We start from the raw sequence: 24,633 nt of genomic DNA, 5'->3' as shown, positions 1-24,633 counted from the left end.
GGTTACACATGCGTTTTCTTTGTCAACTGTTTACGTTCACTTAAAACATGTTTACGAGGATATTTTGTCATTTTTTTGTGTGTGAATTTGTCCGTTCAAGTGCAAAAAGACGCGGAAGAGAACTCAGTTTAGTATCGCGTACTATTCAGTATAAGAGGTGCGCACGCTTTGGATGTGTGCACGGCACAGAAAACAACTTGCAAGTCTTCTTGTGCTTGAATGGTTTAAAATCACATTAAAATCACTTTTTTCTTTGTGCAAGTCTTCTTGCGCTTGAATGGTTTAAAGTCATATTAAAATGCACACAAAGAAATCGATTAGAGGAATCGAAATTTAAATGTTATATCGAGTATCTGATGCCTGCCCTGAAGTAATAGATTCCAAAAATCTTGTATTTAGTGTTTTTTGAAACTTGATAGCCCAATGCTTTTGTTATATGGGGGGGGGGGGGGGGGGGGGGAGGCAGGATTTATTTCCAAATATCTCTTTTGTGCTCCATGAAAGAGACAGAAAGGCATACAGAGCGTGAATAAATTATAACAGAGATTTTATTTCTGGAGAAAAGTGGATTTTTTTTATTTTTTTTTTTTTTCATGTGTTTTAGCACGTTCTGTAGAAGGAGTTGTCTTGGCAGTCCAACCTTGGGTGGTGTGTCAAAAACCTTACCCGTAATACAGGAAAGGAACAGCATTTTTGCTGACTTGACTTTTACACATCCGGTGTGTGTCACAAGTGGGTGTTTATGGTTGCAAAATCATAGAAATGTGTAGAAAGCATGCATTGGCTGCCTGCCATCACAAGACCAAGTTACGTGCCAGGTGATCATACTTCTAAAATTAAGGATACTTTTGAGTCATTACAGTGATCTAGATGCATTATCCACACCTATCTATATGCTTTTAATGTTTTAATAGCCCATGATTGTTGTAATTACACTCAATTACCTTGAAATATATTGACTATTTCTATCTTTATTGATTACTACAGTATTAAAGACAGGTTGTACATATACATTTAGTATTACTTGGTATTAAACTTAATCTTTTTTTCTTAATCCAGCGTCTTTGTTGATCTTATTTGCTTTACCACGTGTATTGTCTCATAATTACATGACAGTAGTCACACTTAATTACCAGAGGAGAGAAAAAAAAACATTTTGGACGTAATGACCCAACTCAGACCACTGAACCCAGTGCACACCCATTACACACACTCTTGCCCTGTAAAGTGTTCTGCTTTAATCTCACACTTAGTGCTTGCTTGTTGAAGTCATTTTAATATCTCCATTATAATATGCAAGAAAGTGCCCATAATTTCACCTATTAAACCTGAATAACCAGTGCTGTTTTTAATCCAGTGAAAATCATTTGTCGGGCTCATTATATGTTCTTTAGTAAGGGTCAAATGTTTGGAGTAATGGAATAAAAAAATAAAAAAATAATGTTTTTAAAAAGTAGTCTCTTATTCTCACCAACGCTATACATTTATTTGATCCAAATCAGTAAAATGTGAATTCATTTTAGTGATAGCAAAGTCGTTATAAAGTGTAATATAAAAGTCTTATACTGTCACTTTTTGATCAATATAATGCATCCTTTCTGAATAAAAGTATTAATTTCTTTTAATTTAAAAAAATACATTTTGAATGGTAGTGTATCACAGTTTCTACAATAAATATTGGTAACACTTTACAATAAGGTCTAATTTGTTAATGTATTAACTCAAATTAACTAATAATGAGCAGTGCATTTGTTACTGTATTTATTAATCTTTGTTAACATTAGTTAAGAAAAGTACAACTGTTCAATGTTTGCTCATGTTAGTTCAGATCTTGGTCTGATTCATTCTTGGTTCATGTTAACCTAATAAAGCCTTATTGTAAAGTGTTACCAAATATCAGCATATTAAAATGATTTCTGAAGGATCATGTGACACTGAAGAAATTCAGCTTTGCCAACACTAATAAATTACATTTAAAATGATACATTTTATTATTATTTACTGCATTTTTGATCAAATAAATGTAGCCTTGGTGAGCATAAGAGTCTTCTTTGTTCTTTCAACAACAACAAAAATGGCTTAATTATAACTTTTGACCAGGTGTGTGTGTGTGCATGTTTGCCTACATGATGCAAGGTGTTTTGAATGGTTTGTAGCACATTGCTATGCGGTTGCCTGATAATCGCTTTGGATAAAAGCGTCTGCTAAATGACTAAATCATTTCAAATAATAGATAAGCCAATAGAGCTCACCCTATGATATTCTGTTCATGATACTCTGGTCTCTAGATATTGTCTGAGTCCATCCTTCACTGGAAGCCTATAGAAATTGCTATTAAATTGTCCATGAGATGCGTGCCAAATGTAATACTTGGGGTATCAACAATAGGAAAGCTAGGCAAGCATCACTAAACCAATAGTGTGCATGTGATTGTTGTTAAGAGGCCATTACGGTAAGACACTATCACATGTTTCTCACATCTGCCTGCTGTGAGGGAGTGATACAACTACAGGAAACATCAAAAAGAGCATTCTCCATGTGTCTCTGAGCAAACTCACAGACTTCAGACCCCATTAATGCGAGCCAGCACAGCTGAATCTTTGGTCTTAGCGTGTAAAGTCGCCATTATCTGTGCGAAGGGCTGGCTCGGCTAATGAGGGCCCATCGTTCTGCTTTAGCCCCGGGAGGAACGGTGCTCCCAAACTCTCCGCTGGTGGGTGGCCTCCTGTTTGAAGTTGTGTAGATGTTGTTGGGCACCTGCTGCTGTGTGTGTGAGGGCCACACGATGAAACACACACACACACCTGATGCGGCGTCGCTGTCTGAACCGACTTGAGTTGAATAATGACACTGTTATCTTTTGTAGAGCTGTTTTATTTGAGCCATGTTCACTTCACAACTAATAAACTTTCAACATTCTCACTGTTATTGAAGTTGAATCAACATTGAATTTAATTACACTTATCTTTTTACTGTAGAGCTGCTTTACAGCTGATAGTGTGTTTCATAATTAAAGAAATTTGTAACGTTCGCACAGTTATTTTCTTGTTTATTGGCTGCTTTGAAACCATTTGTATTGTATAAAGCTGTATGAAAATAAATCTGTTTGGTAATTAGCTGCTAAGCTTAAACAAATAAATAATCTGTATCGTTCTATTGGTTAGTATCATGCTATGTGGATTTTTAAAAGCAATATTTGCTTAAATCACAAACTAAACTGAACGCTCATAAAAGGTATTTTATCCAGTGTGATTGCTTTGGGATCCAGGGGCAAAGGATTTTAAATGGCACAGATGTCTCAGATTTGTTGCTATTGGTTTGGCCCTGGTTTTGGCTTTTGGTTAATATTCTCTGGTTTACAGGCCTAAATATGTCTTGTTATTAGGGTTATCTTTAAAAAATATAGTTTATACAATCCAGGCTCATTAGAAAAACACACCTTTACTTTTTTTATCTCCAAAAAAGTACCTATACATACAATTCACGGTGGTTTTCCTGCTGAAAACAACTTTCATTTCATTCATTCACACAAATTGAATTGCAGGGACAGATTAATAATTAATAAAGAAAGACCCATTTTAATAAAGACCAATTTTCCCACAGTTCCTTGCACAATACTCTGTTGTCACCTCAAATCACTTACTGTAGTGCTTGATATAAAAACGAATACATTTTGACATTTACATCACATGACCAATCTTTATATCTATAGATTTCTTGCGTAGTAAACTTGCTTGGTAGCTCACCTGATACAGCATTGTGTCAATTTTAGCACCAGTCACTGAATATTTCACTTTGAAGGTATCAAAAAAATTGAAAGAAGCAACATAATATCCTTTTGCAGAAATGTCGCCACACGCACGTTTTTCCAGTGAGCCTGTGTTGAGTTTGTAATGGATTGCTTACAGAGATTGAAGGTCCACACTGCAAGCTTCACAGTGTCTGTGCTGATTGTAAGGGAAATTAACTAAAATATAATAATAACCTTTATTTTCTATAGCGCCTTTAAATGTACATCTCAAAGCGCTGTACAAAAACAATTAAAATAGTTTTGCTAAGGCGGGAGTACAACACTATTATTGATACCTGAAATACAGGGTGCAGAGGATGTTTGAACTTGTGGAATTCTGTGGAACTTTCTGTGGAATTCTATTCTCACATATTCCATGTAAGTGAGTAATTACCTTTCTCTTTTACTTTTGTGGCACTAAATATGAAACTAATCATCAGGCCCAGGTGCAGTTTCTGTGCTGATTATTTTATTTTATTTTCTTAAGTAAATGGCTGAATTCTGTGAGTGCAATCCATCCATTCCACAAAATCCAGCCATTAAAAAAGAAATTGGCTAAAAATGTGGAGAGTACTGCTTTTTTATTGGTGGCTGAAAACACAAAATAGACAAAATATTTATTGAACAAGTCCATAGAACATCGTGAAGGAATGTGAAAGCTTTTTATAGAGTTCTTCAGATGCTAGTCTGTCAGCTGCACAGAAACAACTTGAATCAATTTTAAAATGCCGTCTTAGTCTCTAATAAAGTCTAATAAAGCCCAGGTCTGGATGTTTGTTGACCGTTCTGCTGCACCCAAAAGCAATTTACTGACAGAACAGAGGGAATCTTGACCTTCAAAACTGTTATTGCCACAAGCAATTACAGCAAATGCTTATTTTTTGTACCATTTGTCCTCCTCTCTGCCTTCCCCTCCTTGTGTTTGAGCTAACAGTTGTGTTTCATTTGCACAACGTGTTAACTAATTAGATTAATTAATCAAGGTTAATTAATCCGAGAAGCGACGACTGACTGAGCAGAGGGAACGGCGGAGGGGTTGCTCACGCGGCACTCTCTGCGTGAACCCAACACACACACACACACACACACACACACACACACAGCGAAAACACCAGATCTGTGAGGAGGAAAGGGGATCTTTTTCAAAGCTGAGACTGCTTTGAATAAACCACAGGAAATCTGTGACAAGGAAACAGCAGAGCTGTACAGGTGTTGTGTAAGCTGTTAGTGATACCATACTGGAAAGAGAGACCTGTACGCCACAGTCGTGTGGGAGATGGAAACACTACAGTAATTTACTGTAAACACAGAGTTGGGAAAGAAGACATCTGTAGAGATGCGTCTAATGTCCGAGATCATGTGCCTGATCATAAAATCATTTCTTCTGTAATTAAAAGAGGATGGGCAGTCACTTCGCTCTCTTTAGGCATGCAGTCAAACCAGTGTCGTCATGTCAAACAGGGAAAATCATGAAACAGGAAGTTCCTCTGAAAGTTTAACATGATGCAATACAGCTCATTAATTCCAAAGGCAGATAACACTCCCTCAGATTCTAAACATATCTCTTCTGGCTTCTGAAGAAAATTGCAAATTAGGGTTGTAACTTATAGGGTAAAACCAGGTTAAGGCTTCACTGACCTCAAGTCATTCCGAACCGTTTACATGGAACAGGAAAGGAGATGTTTAGAGGGAAAAAAACACTATAAAAGTATGTCCTCTCACCTTTAAGGTATTATTTAAATAAGGATTTTTATTTAATTATTTTTGTTATCATTTGATAATAATTGAATTAGATGCACATTTCAAACATGACCTGTAGGCCTAATTTATAGTTTATTGCTATCATGACATCTCTTCAAATATAAATACAGGTAATAAATAAGGTAATTAAGGCCTATAGTATATTTGATTTATAAAACCATATTGTGTAATTCAATACAATATACACATCAAACATCTCAGATGATCATGAAATCGGCGTCAGATGCATAGACCAAATATATATATATATTATATATTGCACAATGTTCTTCAGGCGGCATCTCATCTGCACCAATCTGCATGTTCTAATGTCGTGGTAACAGACACACAAGAACCACTGTCGTTTAGCATCATTGATGTCAATGGCATTCAAAAATATGTGACCATGCTTGAAGAACAGCTTCAACAATTATAGTCCATTCCAAACACTTGGTATACAGTACACAATCTTCCCTGTAACGTTTTTGTCTTGTGTTTCACAGAAAGGTATATCATTGTAATGATATGATGGCGAGTATTAGCCTGACGTCGTCATACTCAGATTCTAGTCAGCATGTGAGTCTGATGCTGCTCCATTGGGCTGTGATTATGGGGTGTGTTTCAACCCAACCAGGAAAGAAAATCCCTCTGCACTCAATTGGATCGACAAATGCCTTGATCGCGGTTCTCTGTTCCTCTTTTAAAATGAATGCGCTGTCTAGATCTTCTATAACAGACGCGATGGCTGAATCTACACATCTCAGTTCTCCAGCGGCGGCCATCTTTGTTGTAAACGAATTCAACCCAAGCGCTCTTTGGTGACGTGGATGATTACGTTACTGTTGATCATCTGTCCATCACCGTATAAAGCCCGCCCTGATATTTTGATTGGTCCGAACAGCTTTGGTTCGGGCATACTTGCTTCACAACGGATCAAATCCAGACCGAACTTCCCATCCTCAAATGTTGTGGGCGGGGCTAAGCTCGGCTGGCATCCAGGCTAGGCGAGTATAGTAAATGATGACTTTTTACATTTTTGATTTGATTTTCGTCTTTAGTTTGTATTTGAATGGTTTAAAGCACACACACACACAGACACACACACACACACACACACAGTTGGGTTATAAGGACATCCCATAGACATATTGAGAGACAAACTGTATATTCTGTCCCCTAACCCTAAACCTACCCGTCACAAAAAAACTTTCAGCATTTTTACATTTTCAAAAAAACATATTTTAGAATGAATTATAAGCTCTTATCCTCATGGCGACCAAAATGACCAAAAATCCCCACAATTTAGGGAATACCTGAACAACACACACACACTAAAACCAAATAGCACACACGAGTAGATAAGCAGGAGACAGGGTTATGAGGGTTTTGCAGGTTTGAAGGACAGTAGGTACAATAAGCTTATTGTTTTTCATAGTGAGGAAGGAATTCTGAATAGAACGGTTTAAAGAAGGGTGGACACCTGAAAAATATTACAGTTGAACTCATTGATCATAGCCGCCCTGATGAAAGCCTGCATCCAATGAATATATCATGCTGTTCTTTTTTTTTCCACTTGTTTTTCTTTCTGTTCTGTGTTCTTTTTATATTCATAAAATCCCTCAGGCGATTGGACACAACCCCACAAATGTTAATCCATGCCCTTAATGCAACATAATTCCTTATTGTGCATATTTTGTGCATGTTTTTCCCCCACTAAATATATTGTGACTCTCCTGTTGGCAAAAACTTTATTAGGAAATCCAACATTTTCTTGCCAATTGCATTTGCTTTCTGTCATTGGTCAGATCAAAATATATATTTATGCAATAGTATATGCAATCTCTACTATAGTTTTTGTTTATATATATAGCAAATAGAGAGAACAATCGTCATAAAAATACAATAACTATTATTTCAGAGCCTGAGAGTGGTTTGCATCAATTTAACTCTCCAAACCGAACTTTAAAGCAGACTGATTTACTGGATAGGGTCAGATATACTGTACAGTTGTAGTAAATGTTGGATATTCTGTAAAGTAATGCCACCCTGCATCATATTAGCTGAATGAAATCCTTGTTTCTTACTAATTTTAGGGATGCTGATTCCAAAAATAGTACCTGTTTTTCTCTAGCACGTCACAACATATGATTCATTTCATTTTTGCTTTCGATAACCATAAGGTGAAGAAGATTATGATTTTAATCAACAGAAAAACTCCCACAAAGACATGCTTCTTATCTTCCTCTGAGCCATGGTAGAACTATTTGTTCAATTCCCTGCCGATCTTTACATGTATGACATTATTATATGCCTATTCATGATTTCAAGGTCAGAATTATGAGCTATAACAGAAGAATATGCAAGCATGACCCAGATTTTTTTTTCTGCTATATCTGTGGGTGTTTTACTACATACAAACAGACAGAAGATTACAGATTTTGTTTTTTTATTCAAAATAAGATCAATTATACCATTTCTTGTTCATTTATATTTAATTATTTTTGTCATTGACTGCTTTTGTTATTTTGATACATGCATTAAAGCTGATATAAAAATGACATTAGGCTTTTTTTTTTTCATAAAGCAGGGCTGTGCAATCATCATGACATCACAATCATTCTCAAGTGGGCTGGGTTTCACAAACAAACTGTATTAATGAAAAAGGAACGAGACCTTATCCCCTTTTCACTTAAGGTCACCTAATGTAATCTGAGTTTGCTTCTGTTAAAGACGACACATTTTTTCTCGTCTGTCATTTTTTGTAATTACTATTTTCACCTTATTACCTTATAGTCTTCCTTGCACCATATTGATTCGCAACCACATTATTATTACTAAAAATAGACAGTTGTTTTAATCATTTAACTGTGATACAATCCTGTGTCATGAATCACTGTTTTTAATTCCTTTGTTCCATTCCAGGAGAGTGACAACATTAGCCATGGATTATTGTATTATAAGTTATTCTATTATAGGATGTGTTTTGTTTTGTTTGTTATGTCAATTAATGTGCTTCCTTGTATGCAAACTTTGTTTTGTTTTGCTCATTTTGATTCGTTTTTCTGGAATGGTTTTTCGTTGTTGGTATAAATAGGCAAATATGAATTGCCTATGTTTTGTTCTCACTTAAATGTAGTGATTGTGACCACCAGATATATTTGTGGTTCCCCTCGTCCCCTCGCCAATCTTCTGGGAATAAACTCAAAATGCGCCGGAGAACACGGATGCGTCTGTTGTGTCCGTGTGCATTTGTCCCAGTTATCCTAAACTGCACTGTTGGGTATAGTGGTGGTGGCCAGGTCGTGCTCTCGGGTGTTGAATGAGTATGAGCAAACTTTACTTCACGTGCCGCTTGGCATCTCTTCCCTGATTATATTAGCGACGTGTGAATTACTCACGTTGACTCACTGCATCGTGAGCACCCTGGTGCGTTGACACTTCTCAGACGGGATCAAACAAGCGCGTAAAATGAGGACATCACCACGCCGCTATCACAACTACACGCCCCAAGTGCAAAGCTTATGACTTATTTCTGGCAACATATGATACGCATTGATGACACGTCATTCTTATGAATGCATCATACTGTGTAATAAATGCGTCTACTGTTTTGCATCCACAGAGACGGGTGGCAACAACAGGGGCAAGATGGCTAGTGAAGTGTGGGAACGTAATACTTTAATGGGATTTAATACCTTTATGTTTGAATGTACCTGCCTTGTTAGCTTTGGAGTCATTGTGTAAACTCTACTGCAAACATTACAGCGGCTTTACTTATTAATTGCCAAGGCGCACTGTGCTGAAATTGAACTCATATAGATATCCTAATATATGCCCACTGTATTATTCAGGAGAAACATCAGATTTGTTCGGAATTGAATAGTATACCGCTTACAGCTTATAACTGCTTATAACTTACAGTACCTATTTAAAAATGTATGTGAACATTTTTATTTAAAATATACTCAATATTTTTAAGTGTAAAACTGTTTCCCCCCCCACAAAAAAAAAATTAAGTACATTATAATTTAAGTTTTTAGAGTGTGGCCTGTCTTTTTCAAACTGTTTCTTTAAGGCCCGTTCACACCAAGGATGATAACTTTAACAATAACGAATCACGATAAAGATATAGATCCAGAAAATCGCACCACAACTATAACGATAAAGGCACAGAGGAACGATATCGTGGGAATCACTTTCAGAGCGATTTTTCCCAGCTAAAATTGACCGTTCGCAAAAGCCACGCCCCCTAGTTACTGTTTCTACGCCCGTCAAACAAATGGTCAAACACGACCAGCGCGACAGATTCCCATGACGGGAAGAGGTATAAGTTAACGTTACCCGTGCGTGTCAGTGACCTTTTTTGGAGCAATACCTCAGCGATATCCTCCAGATCGAGGCAAAAGGGGTTACAGTATGCAGTGGAGGGATATATTCAAAATATAAAAATACGCAATGAAGGAGACACGACTACTATCGAGGCGAATGCTTATACCGGTCTCAAGCTAAATCTGAGAAACCCCATGACCTGTAGGAGCTACCTCAAATGCAACCAGCACAGCCTTCAAGAAGATTTTATAAGCTGGTTCAGTGGCTAATGTTTGGAGTTAGAAATATATAACTCGTGCTGCATATTTAGTCATTTTGCCTCAGATACATTCGCTTTAACAAGCAGGTTGTTCATTACCACGGCAACCGCTTGCGTGTCATGCCGAATGCGATTTTCGTGTTTAAAAAGTAACTATACATAAGAGACGGAAAGATGCATATAACCATACATTATTTAAGGTTATTTCTATTCGTTACGATATTGATATATGAACTGATGTTGTCAAGTAAGCTTCATGCTTTCCCCGTTGCGAGCGTGCACTCCTCTAAACTGTAGTCTACGGGTGCTGCACTGCTGCTCATTTTCCCCGAGAATATCATGTTAACAACAACCCTTTAGAAAACGTAATTCCTTTGTGGATCCTCTTGATCTGGTTTCTGCATGTTACTTTGACTAATCTCAGTGTCTCAGTCTCACGCACGCTGGACGCGAGTTAACCATGTTCGACACATGTAACTGGGAGTGGGGCCGTCCACACTGTTTTATCCATTGTAGGCACCGCTCATGTTGTGTTTTCGGCTTTGGAAACGGAAAGAACACAACTCCTCCAGACAATCTCTCGGGGTATCTAGTGTCCGATTTACAAACGCCGTGGGCGCACCGCTTCACCATCTTGCTTGGAGTCAATGTTTGACGGACCTGCTCACATAGTTACGGTTGCTATGATGTGTGATTGGACAATGGCCGTTTTGTGGGAGGGGCCTGCGAACGGTCAATTGACAGCCAATCAGAAACCATCCTGATTTAAAGAGCTCAAGCATTTAAAGCGACAGACGACAAAACTGCAGCGCGCACTTAGAATTAACGCTGGTGTGGACGCTAATATAGTTATTTTTATAGTTATCGATCTCGGTATGAACGGGCCTTTATACCGCCTCATTTTGGTTGAATAGCTTTTTCCCTGTTTTCAGTCATCGATGAACCTGGGTGACAGGTGTGTGTGCCGCTACATGTTTTCGCCGTCGACCACAACTCATGGCTCAATATCAAGCAGCTGTTGATTGTCCTCTGTGAGTCACACACTGCTGCCATTTCCAGGCACTGCTCCCTTTTCAAACTGCTGTGTGCTTGTGTGTTTTGGAGAGAGTGGGTGGACACTTTCCCTCTATATGTTTACTGTTTTCATTTGACTGCCTGAAATCGTTTCACTCTCAGTTTAACTCAAGGAAGCCATTTTCTGCTCTTTGCTTTGTTCCACACTCAAAAGACTTAAAGGTCCCAGTAAACTCACCTTGTTCTTATTTATTATCTGACACTGGAAACTAGATGCGTTTTGTTTTTCCGACACTTAAAAATGCAAGTTGACAAGAAGCTTGCTTTAGATTATGCAGTTCCAAGTATTCAAGAAGCAATGAAACATTTACTGTCGCTCCGTGTTAGTCGATCAGCTAGACTGCTTTTCATATTCCAGTGAAGAGACTCGCAGTGAAACTATAAAGTGTCCTTCCGAGCCTTTGTTACATATAAATGATTCAGATATTATAGAATAAAGATGCAATTTTTTTTTCTTTTTAGTACATTTCTTAAGTGCCATATTGAGATAGAAGTAACTCAGGTGTGTCATGGCTGTTACTGCATCATGTCATCTCTGTTTGCATTGACCAGTCAGTGTCTGTTCATGTTAGATCAGTAGCACTGCTCTTTTAACCAGCTCTGAAACAAAAAACTCTACAAAAGGATATATAATTTTAGCGATTTTCACACAGTTTTATCAAGCAGTTTTAGGTTCATCTGAAAGTTTTCTGGTTGTCCTTGATGTTCATGAAAATCACCCTTAACTGTTGCTGTTTTGTTCTCGTCTCTAAGTGAACTTTTTTGTGGATGGAGCAAATGACTTAACATTTGTCACCATCACACCACTGATGTGCAGACTGTCCACGTGCAGCATGTTTTTAGTGACAACACATTTGCAAGTGATCGAACGCTCAAATTGAAGATCCTACTAGGTAGAAGGTGTCCATCCGCACAAGTCGCAGTGATTGGAGTAAACGTGCAAACTTGTAAAGACTTGCATGCTCAAGTGTGCATAAGATGGAGCAGAATGTGAAAAACAAAGTATTCCTTGGCGTTACGACTTATTTGTATGATTTCATTGTAGTTTTTCATCATGAAGCTCACGATTGGCCACATGAGCATTTAGTCAACTCTATGAATGGAGTGTTATCTTCTTCATCATACCATTGATCAGATGCGTTGCAGGTTTCTGGTCATTCAGTTGCATCAGCCACCACACCCATTTTAAATGGTATTTGGCTCAGGCACACACACACACCCCTTAGATACAGACACTATGGCCTAGCTGTGTTCTCCACCTTGGAGGGTGTGCCCAGATTGTTAATATGTTCCACAATCCTCCTCCACTAAATCCTCCAAAACAAAAAGACGCCTATTTATGGAGCACGCAACCTGTCAGAATGTGTTTTGGCTCTTTTAAGTTTTCTTTACCGTATTTTACAGAATATACGTTTTTGTATTTTCTAAAACATGCTGCAGCTTATATTCCAAAGTGACTTATATGATGCAATTAACATCAAGCGCACACATTTGGATTTGTGCTGAATGAGAGGCGTACATGAGCCCAAGCTTTTTTATGTAGCGCATTTCCCACACGCCGGTAGTTTAAAACAAAACTGAAATATAAAAAATGTTGTTTATAATGAATGTCAGTATATGTTTTTTTTCTCTCTCAACTATGCAGTTTTGACCCAGTGCGACTTGTTTTCCGGAAAATATGGTACATTATCATTTTTGTCACAAACACAGACTAAAGAAACTCTCTAAGGACACCTGTGCATTTCCTGTGATACGCTGTGCTGTTTTGAACACAGCATATTTTAGGATTGCTTGTCACATTTTCAGTACCTTTGTAGAAATGTTTATAGGTTATGACAGCTGCCTCTGCTACACCGATGGTCTTCTGTCAAATCGTTGCTTCAGGTAAAATATCCCTGCCATAAAAACAAGGCGTTCAAGCATCTCTCCAGTGGGCATCCGTGACTGTTGAAGTCATAACTGCCCACATATTGATACATATTGCAATATAGCGATCCAATCTGTCAAACGTGTTTGACATAATGTGCTTTGTAACGCATTTTACAATTGAACCTGTCTTGAAATGACTATTTATTATAGTTATGAATTGGTACTGTACTGTTTTATGGGAAAACACCTGTTCTTCAAGGTCATGGTTGTAGCTGACCACTCGTGTCTCTGTGCTTTCCAAATGAAATGTCACTGAAAACACTGAGCAATTCAGTCCCGTCTCTTCCTATAGGGGGGCCAAACAAATCAACTTCTCCTCAAGTTTTGATTTTAGACAGCTCTTGGCTTGGAGACAGCTGTCACATCTCTACGATGTCATAGCAAGCACCGGCGGGGAGGTCATACGAAGAAGCAGAGTGGGCGTCCACGTGAGGGTCTTACCCGGGGCACCCTTGAGCCCGACTCCTTGACACTGACTCACTGGTTTAAAAGAGTGTACAATACCCCCTCTCTCGCTGTCCGGGACTAAGGGTCACTGAAACACTCATTAGTCATCACTGTCCTCTTCATTAGTTCTTTACCGGGAACCTTTAAGAGCATGTTTTAATGATGCACCTTTATATTCCTATTTAAGCAGCATTTTGCCCAAAGCACATGCTTACGCAGTTCAGATGCTCTTTATACTTGGTTTAATAAGTGTTCTTGTAACCTACTTTAGATTTATTGTAGTATAAGTGTTAGTTTTTCGTGGAACATTCTTTCAGACGATTATGCCAACTACAGTTACAGAAGTCATAATAATTATGTTACATCTACTGTATGTAAAACTGTTTAATATAGTATTTTTTTTATGATTTAAAATCTTATCTATGTTAAAATATGGATTTTAAAACTTGATTTAAAGGATTTTAAAATAACTTTCATTATTAGCATCCATTTTATGATTATAAAAATAGACGAATCAAGATTTTTTAACATTGATTCGTATGTGAATGCACAAGATCTTTCGATCTGCTTAACATATATTAAAGGTTAAAGGTAGGGTTGGCAATTTCAGAGAGGCTAGCAATAGCGATCTAGCTTTGAAAGCTTGAGGTCCCACCCTCCCTTCAGAGCGTCTCCAAAGCCACGCCTCCTCCAAATCACATGACCACTCGAAGCAGAGTCTGCAAAGAGACACGAGCGACACCGTTAAATTACCTCATGTCTCAAAGCACATAACTTTACAATAATAATGAACGTAAACAACTTACAGTGCTGTAATTGTACCACCTGACTGCTGCAGATTCATTTCAGCATTGATAGTGTTGACATAGAAACACATAAATCCAAGTCTGAGGACGTGAACAGCTTCGGGTAGAACGTCACGGGTTTCCATCTCATAATTACGGTTATGTCATGGCATGAACGCTGCATAAGCTCATTGTTTTGGTTCAGGAGGAACTGTAAAAGTGGCTGCTGTTTGTTTGTGTCTCTCTGCGACTGACGTCTGTCTACAACTCTGCATAGCCTTACGGAAAACACTGATGACGTGTGATGTGTGCGCGAGCAGGTGTGTGGAGGTATGGACATACATGTTGACAGGACATCGAATCATTACATGAAATTATCTTGGTCCTGGGACTTTGACAGAAGATATATGTACATGTTTTAATATTTAGTCCACTCCTATAATTGATTGCTATCAGGATGTGAAGAGAGTTTCAACCAGTATTACAAAAAGTTTTATAAAAAAATTGACTTTTTTAGATGTTAACAAGTATACTCAAATTTAGACCTTTTGCAGGGGAACTTTTGTTTAAAAGAGTGTGTTTGCTTTGACTTTTTTGGAGGAACCTCTAGTCGATACCCTGCACTCCAGTCCTTTTTCTGCTGTCTCATCCTTTGTCTGTAGTAAAAGCGCCAATGATTATACACTTACTTGCTTTGGCAGATGCTTTCTTACCAAAGTAAGTTAGAAGGAAGTGTATATATTGTGTTCTGAAATTGGTTTCATAAGCAAAACAGTGACTTGATGCTAAAGACAATTGCCTGCTTCCTTCTGCCAGGTTATTGACTTTTCAACACAGCATTACTGCTTTCTTGATACTTTCATTTGAACTGGCGGTGTAAAACAAGCAGCAGAGAACTTTTTGCCCAGTCATATTTTGGAACTGCTTCTCATTGTAATTAAATATACTGGAGTTTGCAACATTTTATTGACCTTTGCTTGTGTCGTTGAATCCTTAAATTTGGATAATCACGCATATTCAAAGCTGTAAAATAGTCAAATATATGTCTATCTTGCCTAATAATATATATATATATATATATTTTTTACTACTTAAAATGTATTCATTGTAGGTCAATGCAACACACAGTGTTTCATAGCGTTTACTTTATTAAACTGACTAGAAATGTTTGTTTCGTTCTTGTCATTGGAGAACGACTTCAAAATGATATTCAATGTTTGTTCCTATGCAAATACCAGTCACACAAGAATATTTCTGCTTCATCTCCTTCTTGTGGCAGCCATAACCCATCAATTCCACCAATGCCCATCAGCAAGAATGAATTATGTCTCTGGGAACATGGGTCATACCATAATGCTGTACTGATGCAAGCTGATTAAATCAAGCAACACCTTGGGATGTAGACGCCCCCCCCCCCCCCCCCCCCCACCCCGCTCAGGTCCATGTCGTATGATAGCGGCTGATGAAGAGCAAGAAGAGACAGACGACAAGGGTAGCCATCAGCTTTGCGCTTGACATTTCGTTCCTTTTTGTGTTCATAAAGATTCACACGTTTGCCCTCAGAGCTTCATCAAATAGATGCTTTTCAACAGCAGACCCATTCTGCTGAATGCTTGGTTTCTACCCCCAGAAGGTCCATCCTGCTTGTTAAAACATTTTGAACATTTTTCAAATCTTAAGTAATGAACTCAAGCTTTCTTGCTGAATTTGTGAGTCTCAAACATGGCTTTAAATGCTTTGAAGCTTATCTGTTTGGATGTTTCCAGTACCAGTCCTGGAGGCTACATTCATTTCAAAAGGCTTTGAAACTATCGGACCAATATTTCCAATTCACAGTATTACATATTGATGAGCAATGAGCTTACGAAACAACATGAAACATATGTCATCATACGCTTTAGTGTAAGACACCGTAACAAAACAAAACAAAAATCAGTAGAAAAAATTTAAAAGATTTAGATTTTTAAAAAAAAAGAAACGTTTTTATGACATTTACTTCAATCCTAAAACACAACATAATGCAATAGGGCTTTTCACATGCACTTAACCCCAGGTTATCATCGTTGTAAACCCCGCTTTTAACCCCGGGTAGAGAAAGTTTAATTCAGAAGTGGTGTTAAACCCCGCATTGCGGTGCCAAACTTGCATGAAACAGTGTGGTGTTAGAATGATACAGCTAGATGCTTAGCAACAGAGAACCAATCGCGTGCCTCATATTCATGTGCTTTGGACAGCCACAGAAAAAGGGGAAAAATGTCAAATGGTGATGGAAAACACGTCTGTTGGTGTGAAGAAGAGACCATTTCATTCTTACCTTTATACTGTAGTCAGAGAAGTTCAAGAAAAGCTTGATTGTACAGTCGACAAAATATGAGGGTGTGCAACGCTGGAGCCTTCATGTAAACCGGTCGAATGCTGCATTCTTCCAATCAATGACAATGATAAAAAATATGCCAATGTTATCCCAGGGTTTAGGAATGTACAGTGTGAAACGTCAGCATATGAATACCCAGGATTAATTGTTAACCTCGAGTAGTGAACAGTGTGAATCATGACACAAAAAAAAGTCCTTAAAAATAGGGCCCACAGGTGTTTTACCTGTATGTTGAATAACTCATTGTGTTGTGTTTTAAAGTCAAATTAAATGTATGTAAACTAAACGGATAATGTCCTGGCAGAACATTGCCATTACAATTTTCTCTTATTTTGTGCAGGGTTTCTTCTTTAATGAACGTAAACATCTAAGGTCAAACATTTCACACTGCATGTTGATCCCTGAAAATTGCCAGAGTGTCTTCTGTGTGAACACAAACATGTCCCGGGATCGATCCCGGAATGGGACTGTATTACTTTGGGACAGTTACTTTTTGTAACTGTGTGAACAAAAGCCGTAAACAATGTTGTAAGGTGTGTGTCGTAGTGATGACGCTGAAGCTGATATCGTTCGCCAGCTTAGTGGAACGGTACACGATGAGCTAGTTTATAATCAGAAAAAAAATGTACGAGCGTGGAGAAAACGCAGATCATAAGCAAACTTTAGACGCTGTGGAGACGTCACATCGATGTCATGTGTCTTCACGGGATCTTTACGGGATGTGTGTGAAAATCACTGGCAGTATGAATGAACCAAAATCAAACAATCCCGGGACAAATTATCGGTGTATTTCCTGGAATCTCTGTGTGAAAAGGGCTATAAAGTTTTCAATGCAAGTACATAAACAGAAACACAAACTAGATTTCATGCATCATTGTCAGTTGTGTTCAAAATCCCAATACACGCTACGTTACAACATTGCTGCGACGGGCACCAGCATCACAAGAGCAAACTAAAAACATGAGTCTTGTAGTGTTAGACTCAACTGTGATCAGAATAAATTAAAACATTTGTTGTTTTGGGGATTTTAATGTATTCTGTGTAATTCTAATGTAGCAGATAAATCTGTGACACTCATAATTGGACTAGCCAGAGCAGTTCAATTCTGTTAGAGATGAGAGAACCGTTTTGATATAACATCAAGTAGACTGTCAGGCCGCCTCTGCTGAATATGTGTCCCATTCACATATATCAAGGCTGAGCTCGCTGTTTCTGCCCAGACCTCAATGTGCCTCACTGAGTTATGCGTTAGCTTATCCCGCACACGTCCCCTCTAACTGGTAACGTCACAAATCCAACACACACGGCTCGCTCTAATGGGAGCAGAGGTTACACGGCAGGCAGCAATTATCACAAATGGATGAGTTCAAACCGACTGAAAGACATTTGATTAAAGCCCTTCGTTCCCGCCATGGTGCTAATGACGTTCGTCAGGGCCTAGCTCTAGGAAAACAGCACAGGAACAGAAAGGATCATCTAGGGTCCCTGCGGAAACTTCTGATGTGATGAGCTCGAGATTGGCAGATGTGGCCGTAGCTGAAGCTAAAGCTAATGCAGCGTGAATTCTGGTTGTAGTCTTTTCCTGCCAAAATCCCACACCACCTTCAGATGAGGAGTCGCTCAGCACCAGCCGGGCTGGTCTTTCTGCCAGCTAAAGGCCTTTCACAACTTTCATCCGGCTCTTTATCCTCAATGCTATGTTCCTGCATTATAAGACCATACCCAGAATTAAAAAAATGTCTTTCTAAGCATAAGATTACTTGACCATTCATGTGACGTATCATTACGTGGGCGATGTTAATGCGGAAATCAATTCATGTCGTAGAAATCTCGAGGACTTTTGTCTGTTCTAAGCTTTGATAGATATTTTACAATAGCCTCTGTGAAGGATATTGGATCAGATCTGTTGTCCACAACCAAATATTCGCCGCCCACCAGTTAACCAAAGAACCGCTAATCAGGGTAGTCCGTATATGTTATGACACAAAGGAATATGAAACATACATTTGCTTTCATTTTACACATTATCTTTGGGAAAAAAAAGTGCATTCTGATGTTTGGATGTGTGTTTATCAGCCAAGCAGACACAGTTGTTGCTCAATGCTGATAATCTCAAAAGGCAAATATGAACCGATTAATAGGTTTAGCATTAGCATGCACAGCCTTGTTTTGTAATATCTTGCCAACCGCATATTTGATTGTCTATACAGTCTATAATATAACAATTTCTAAATATTTATTTTCCTTTATTCCTCTCTCAGGACACAGCACTGGATCCAGGAGAGGATGTGGCGCTTCTTTCTGTAAGCTTTGAAGATGCTGAAGCCACACAGGTCTTTCCAAAACTCTACCTATCTCCCAGCATTGAGCAGTGAGTGTCTTCACCCTATTCCATCCAAGTGAAAATCATTTCTCCCAAGTCAAACTGAATTGTGACGTTAAAGGATTAGTTCACTTCAGAAGTAAAATTTCCTGGTAATTTTATCATCCCCACGTCATCCAAGATGTTCATGTCTTTCTTTCTTCAGTCAAAAAGAAATTAAGGTTTTTGAGGAAAACATTCCAGGATTTTTCTCCATATAGTGGACTTCAATGGGATCCAATGGGTTGAAGGTCCAAATTGCAGTTTCAATGCAGCTTCAATGGACTCTACCTTTCAATGTGATTACGTAATGCATGGCACATCACAGTGCTAGTGCAAGATGAGCATTTGTGGTTAAATGGCCGATGGTTTGGCTAGATAAGACCCTTATTCCTCGTCTGGGATCCTGTAGAGACTTTGAAGCTGCACTGAAACTGACATTTGGACCTTCAAACCATTGATAACCATTGAAGTACACTATATGGAGAAAAATCCTGGAAACATTCGACTGAAGAAAGAAAGACATGAACATCTTGGATGACGTGTGGTGTGTGTAAATTAGCAGGACATTTTAATTCTAATCCTTTAAAGAACTTGAGGCATCTGTTTTTGTGTTTTTATCTGTTTGTGCATGTATGCAATCTGCAGTTACAAAGCTCATAGTCTCAGGGATTTCACTGATCCAGACCTGCCTAAAATGGCTTGATCCAAGTCCAGATATTCCTTCCTCAAACGTCTACGTAAAAACGAGTACAACACCGGCTATATACAACGACTACTTACCACATTCAAATGTTCTGCTCAAGTCGTGCTTGCAAAGTTGGTTCTGATCAATCGGCTTGATCATCCAGATTCTCAGAATGCAACTCGAGCTCAAACTGATATGTAAAACAGACATCATTATTCTGTGTGTTTACAATAGTAAACTTAGAGCAGCATCATGACAGGTATGAAAGCGATGATACCTTGTTTTTAATGGCATCCGCTGTAAAAAGCTGTATAAAGCTGCTTGATCACTTATGATTTTCCACAGCTCATATTGTCTGGGTTTTTTGTCTACAGAAAGATACTTTTGCAGTGTATCGTCAGCAGAACAATCCAAAAACATGAAATAACAGGACAACCCACTGAGGAGATGTATTTCTATCCCTCACAGCCTCACTTGGCGCTGCTGTGAATTAGGGCTGGGTATTGACACAAATTTCACAATTCGATTCGATTTCGATTCGATTCAATATTGATTATTTTGGATATCAGGTACAATACATGGCAAATTTTCTCAAGGAAAACAAATCTCTTAACTAATGCTGTAAACTATGGGAGTCAGTTGTAGCCTATAGGCTTCATTAGCCTACTATAATATTGAAGGTAAAAATTAACTGATTTGTAGCTATACAAACACTTAAATTACACTTATTTATTTTTATAATAATAAAGTTATATGAAATATAAACATTTAAATGGTGGCTGTCATAAAAACTTGCCAGATTTATTCAAACATGCATTAAATATCGAAGAACATTACAAATTGTAATGAATATGTAATATGGTGCATATATTTAGCAAAATGCTCCTCTTTAGAGTTAATTTTTCTAGCTGACTAACGAGTTTATGGTCACATATGGTTTTTCTGAGGGAAATGTGACGTTACATGACATTGTTTACAAGTTGTTTTACTGACGTCTTTCCACGGTTGAAACACTGATTGAGCGATTCCATGTGACATGATACGGATTTCGATAAGTTGTACTCTATCTTTTAACACACTTTCAGACGTTCATTCATGTTTATTTGGCGCTGTAACTGGTATTATTAAGGCAGAAGAGGAGATCATGTGCGCTCCGCGCTGCTGCTTCTCTTGAGCTGAGCTGAGCTGAGCCAGAGCGATCTCACGCCACAGCGCCAAAATGGTATTTCTGTTTTTGAATTTCGTAAGAAAATGGACGTAATTTAAAATTTGAGACTTTATTTGCTATCAATAGTAACAAAGCACAAAGATTATTGCGATTTATTGGATGGGATGCGCGCTACAATGTTCCATTCATTCATCAAATGAAAACAGGATGACTAATCGATTCTTGAGATTTAAGAATCGATGTCGGTTCGTAAAAATGAGAATCGATTAATATCGAGAAATCGATATTTTTTACCCAACCCTACTGTGAATAAGGTCTATTGCTTAAAGCCTTGGAAGCTGAAGCTCGCGATTATGGTGTTACATTTCCGACACACGCTTGAGGTGTTTGGCCAATCACAACACACTAGGTCAGCTGGCCAATCAGAGCACTCTGAGCTTTTCAGAAGGAGGGGCTTTGTAGAAATCAGCGCTTTTCAGACTGGGAATAGAGGAGCTGCAATCCTATTCTATTAACGTAATAAACAAAATAATGAACTTTTAAAATAGCATTATATGACCCCTTTAAAGGGCTAGTCCATTTTGTATTGCCAGTAGAAGCGTGAAATGCTTTTAACTGTTGCTTGTCAATTGCAGGTGGTATTTTGGGGGGTGGACATTCTCGTTCTAGCGTTTTATTTCCTTAAAAATTAGAGCCCATTATAATGGAAAAGAAAGACTTAATTTTAAATATCTATATTTGCTAATATTCTTATTGTTATTATTTGTCTCCATGAAACAGAAGTTGAAGTCATCTTCTCTGCTGTGGTGTTTGTCTGAGTGAAACAACGTTATTAAACATCAGAAATGTAGGGATTTTGATCATATTCAAAACATTATTAATACTTATTAATATTTAGTTATTAATACACAGACAGTGTGAGAATTGTTTTCCGGGTCTGTGTGCTGTTATTTAAGAGATCGAAGCACATGACTCATGACACACCTTATCCAACCGCCAACTAAAGACAGCACTTCCTCTTCTGCTATTTACTTCCTGAAATCCTGGAGGAATTGAGAATCGGTCAGTAAAAAAAATATGTTCTGTTTACGCAAGGACAAAAAGAGCCGTTATTAAAGGGTTCGCGCTCAGTTATTGATGAGACTTGCAGAACATGACATTGCTGACTCTTTCAGTTGGTGCACAAAATAAAATTCTTCGTTTTCTACATCGAAGCCTAGAATGAGTTTGATGTTGTGCACCATAAAAGAGCAGAGGAAGATGTTCATAAATAGTGGCACTCATCCGCTCCTTCACGTGACCTTGCTACAGCTCTTTAGGAATTCGTAGATGATCAACAACTTTTTTTGAAATCCTTGTAATACAAGAACGCGAACTGTCTTCTGTTCTTTGCTCCTGAATGCATAGAGCTCTATAGCGAGTGCCCAGTTTTTGAACGGCCTTGGTTCTGAAAGTCTATTTATTTTCTCAATTTCACCCTCAGAGCTCATAGTAGGTCTGTATTAAAAGGTTTATTCATTCTCACTAGCAATCGATTTCTCTCTGGACTTCTGGAACCCTGTTATTGCGCTCTTTTAAGCTGGGTCTGGAGTTGCATCGATAAATTCTGATTGATAATTGAAGATGAATATGCAGTATAAACTTGCAGTCTACTTTGTCAACCATGACCCTAGTTATCCTGACATTTCCCTCCGCCCCGTGCAGTAAGTAGAACACAAGGTCACTTCTCAGAAGGAATGGAGGAGACTCCAGCGTGACTTCACAACAGATAGATCTCAATGGGCAAGGTCTGCTAATGCCAGCCTCTGGGTGCCTGATGATTTTTTTTGTCTTTCATTCTGTGCTGTCCTCCATCCACTCAAATCAGCACAAACAAGCCCGTTTGTTTGCTCTCCAGCCATGTCAGCTTCTATCTGTCACGGACACAGTCTCTCCACCCCGTTATATTAGGGGGGTTTGGGTAATGCAGGACCACACAGGGTTGACCTTGCCTCCACACATGCACATTAACAGTTCAGACTAGGGCGACTTAGAAGGGACAGGCGAGTGGGCGTATATGTGTGTGACTGTGGGTGATTTATTTTTTATTTTTTACAAAGGTAGAGCCAGGGGGACAAAACAACGCTGGGAACGTGGAAACTGTGCTCCTGAGGACATACCCAACAAATAATGAATGCCAGAACAGTGGCACAGTGTTTTTGAAGCCCACTTTTCTGTCTGCGATTTGAACTTTTTGCACAGATACAAACGCTCGTACAACACACTAACTTGTAAACAGACTTTTTTTTCATGCGTGGGTGGATGTTTATCAGACTTGCACCTGAGTTGAGTTGAGTTTGTGCTGATGGTACTTCTGTGTGTGTGTGTATGCACACGTTTGCTGTGCCGCCAGCTCTGGTCTGTCGTTTTACCTTTTGGTTTTGGCGTTCATGTTATGTTGGCTAAACTTTAGCACTGTCAATAGAGTTGCTAGAAGTATTAAAGAGATAGTCCAACCAAAAATGTACATGGTCTCGTGTCATTCCATAGCTTTCTTTTTCTGTGGAAAGCAAAAGGAAAGCAAAATTTTCAATAATAGCATTGCATCTATATTTCAAGTCTTTTGGAACCATATGATACCTTGAAATATAAGCTGATAAGGCTCGTTCACACCAAGAATGATGATAACTATATTGGTGTCCACACTGGTGTACGATATTGTTCTTTTTATTCTAAGCGTACTCTGCAGTTTTGTCGTCTGTCGCTTTAAATGCTCGAGCTCTTTAAATCAGGATGGATTCTGATTGGCTGTCAATGTTTTTTATCGTTCATCAGCTGGAAAAAAATCATTCTGAAAGTGATTCCAATGATATCGTTTCTCTGTGCTGTTATCGTTATAGTTGGGGTGTGGATTTGCAATTCTTTTATTCATACTTTGCACGTGACGTCACAAGTACTGGCTGGCGGGCAAGAACGTCGTTCTCCAGCAACGAAACCCAGTAAACTAATCAAGGATCTTGCCAGTACGTCGCCAGTTTTACTATACAAAAGTTGGTGTTTTGAGGTTTGTGATATCTATGGTTTTCAATGAGAACCAGAGATGACCCAACAGTAGAGCTAGATTATTTACGGAGGAATTATTACTGCTCGATTATCTTAAAAAAAAACCTTGTCTGCTTTACACAATTTAGCTACCTTAGAGTTAATCCTATTTCTAGTCCATAGTTATGCAGCTAGCTCGCTAACAGACTTGATAGCGTCTAAAAGACACATAAGACCTGTAACTACAGGACTCTACGTTGAAAATACCCATTTGTTGCCCGCCAGGTATCCATGGTAGTCACGTGACTGCAAAGTATGAATATGTAGAACGATTTTTTTAACTATATGGTTATAGTTATCGTCCTTGGTATAAACAGGCTTTTATTCAATCAGTTTTCCTACCATCGCAGCCCTCAAAACTCATTTGCATTTGTGTAATTTAAAATGTGCCATGTGAAGACCTGCTCTGGCAAGTTATATAGATCTTTCATGGGAAAACTATTTTACAAGGTGGCGACTTCATGTGAATTTGTACGATGTAAATTAGTACAAAAAAGTATGATTTTTAAGCATGAAGGTCCACCCCTAACCCATTGCCATGCGATTGTGTTGGATCTGCATTGGTTTTCATGTGACATGAACAATCACAATATGCCAAGTTTGATTG

At 38.4% G+C, this 24,633-nt stretch overlaps 1 protein-coding gene across 1 annotated transcript in view; it reads left to right on the top strand.

Moving 5' to 3' along the window:
- babam2 (BRISC and BRCA1 A complex member 2) overlaps positions 1-24,633 on the top strand; it is a 101,095-nt gene that overhangs the window by 63,516 nt on the left and 12,946 nt on the right. Inside the window, exon 7 of the mRNA XM_056250750.1 lies at positions 18,989-19,098. Within this exon, the coding sequence (XP_056106725.1) occupies positions 18,989-19,098 (110 nt within the window). The remainder of the gene's footprint in view (positions 1-18,988; positions 19,099-24,633) is intronic.

This window comes from Rhinichthys klamathensis, unplaced genomic scaffold (genome assembly GCF_029890125.1).
Source record: "Rhinichthys klamathensis goyatoka isolate OS25496 unplaced genomic scaffold, OSU_Roscu_1.1 h1tg000074l_1, whole genome shotgun sequence".
NCBI classification, from domain to species: Eukaryota; Metazoa; Chordata; class Actinopteri; order Cypriniformes; family Leuciscidae; genus Rhinichthys; species Rhinichthys klamathensis.
Note: the sequence above shows the minus strand (reverse complement) of the source record. Positions and strands in the feature narration are given on the sequence as shown.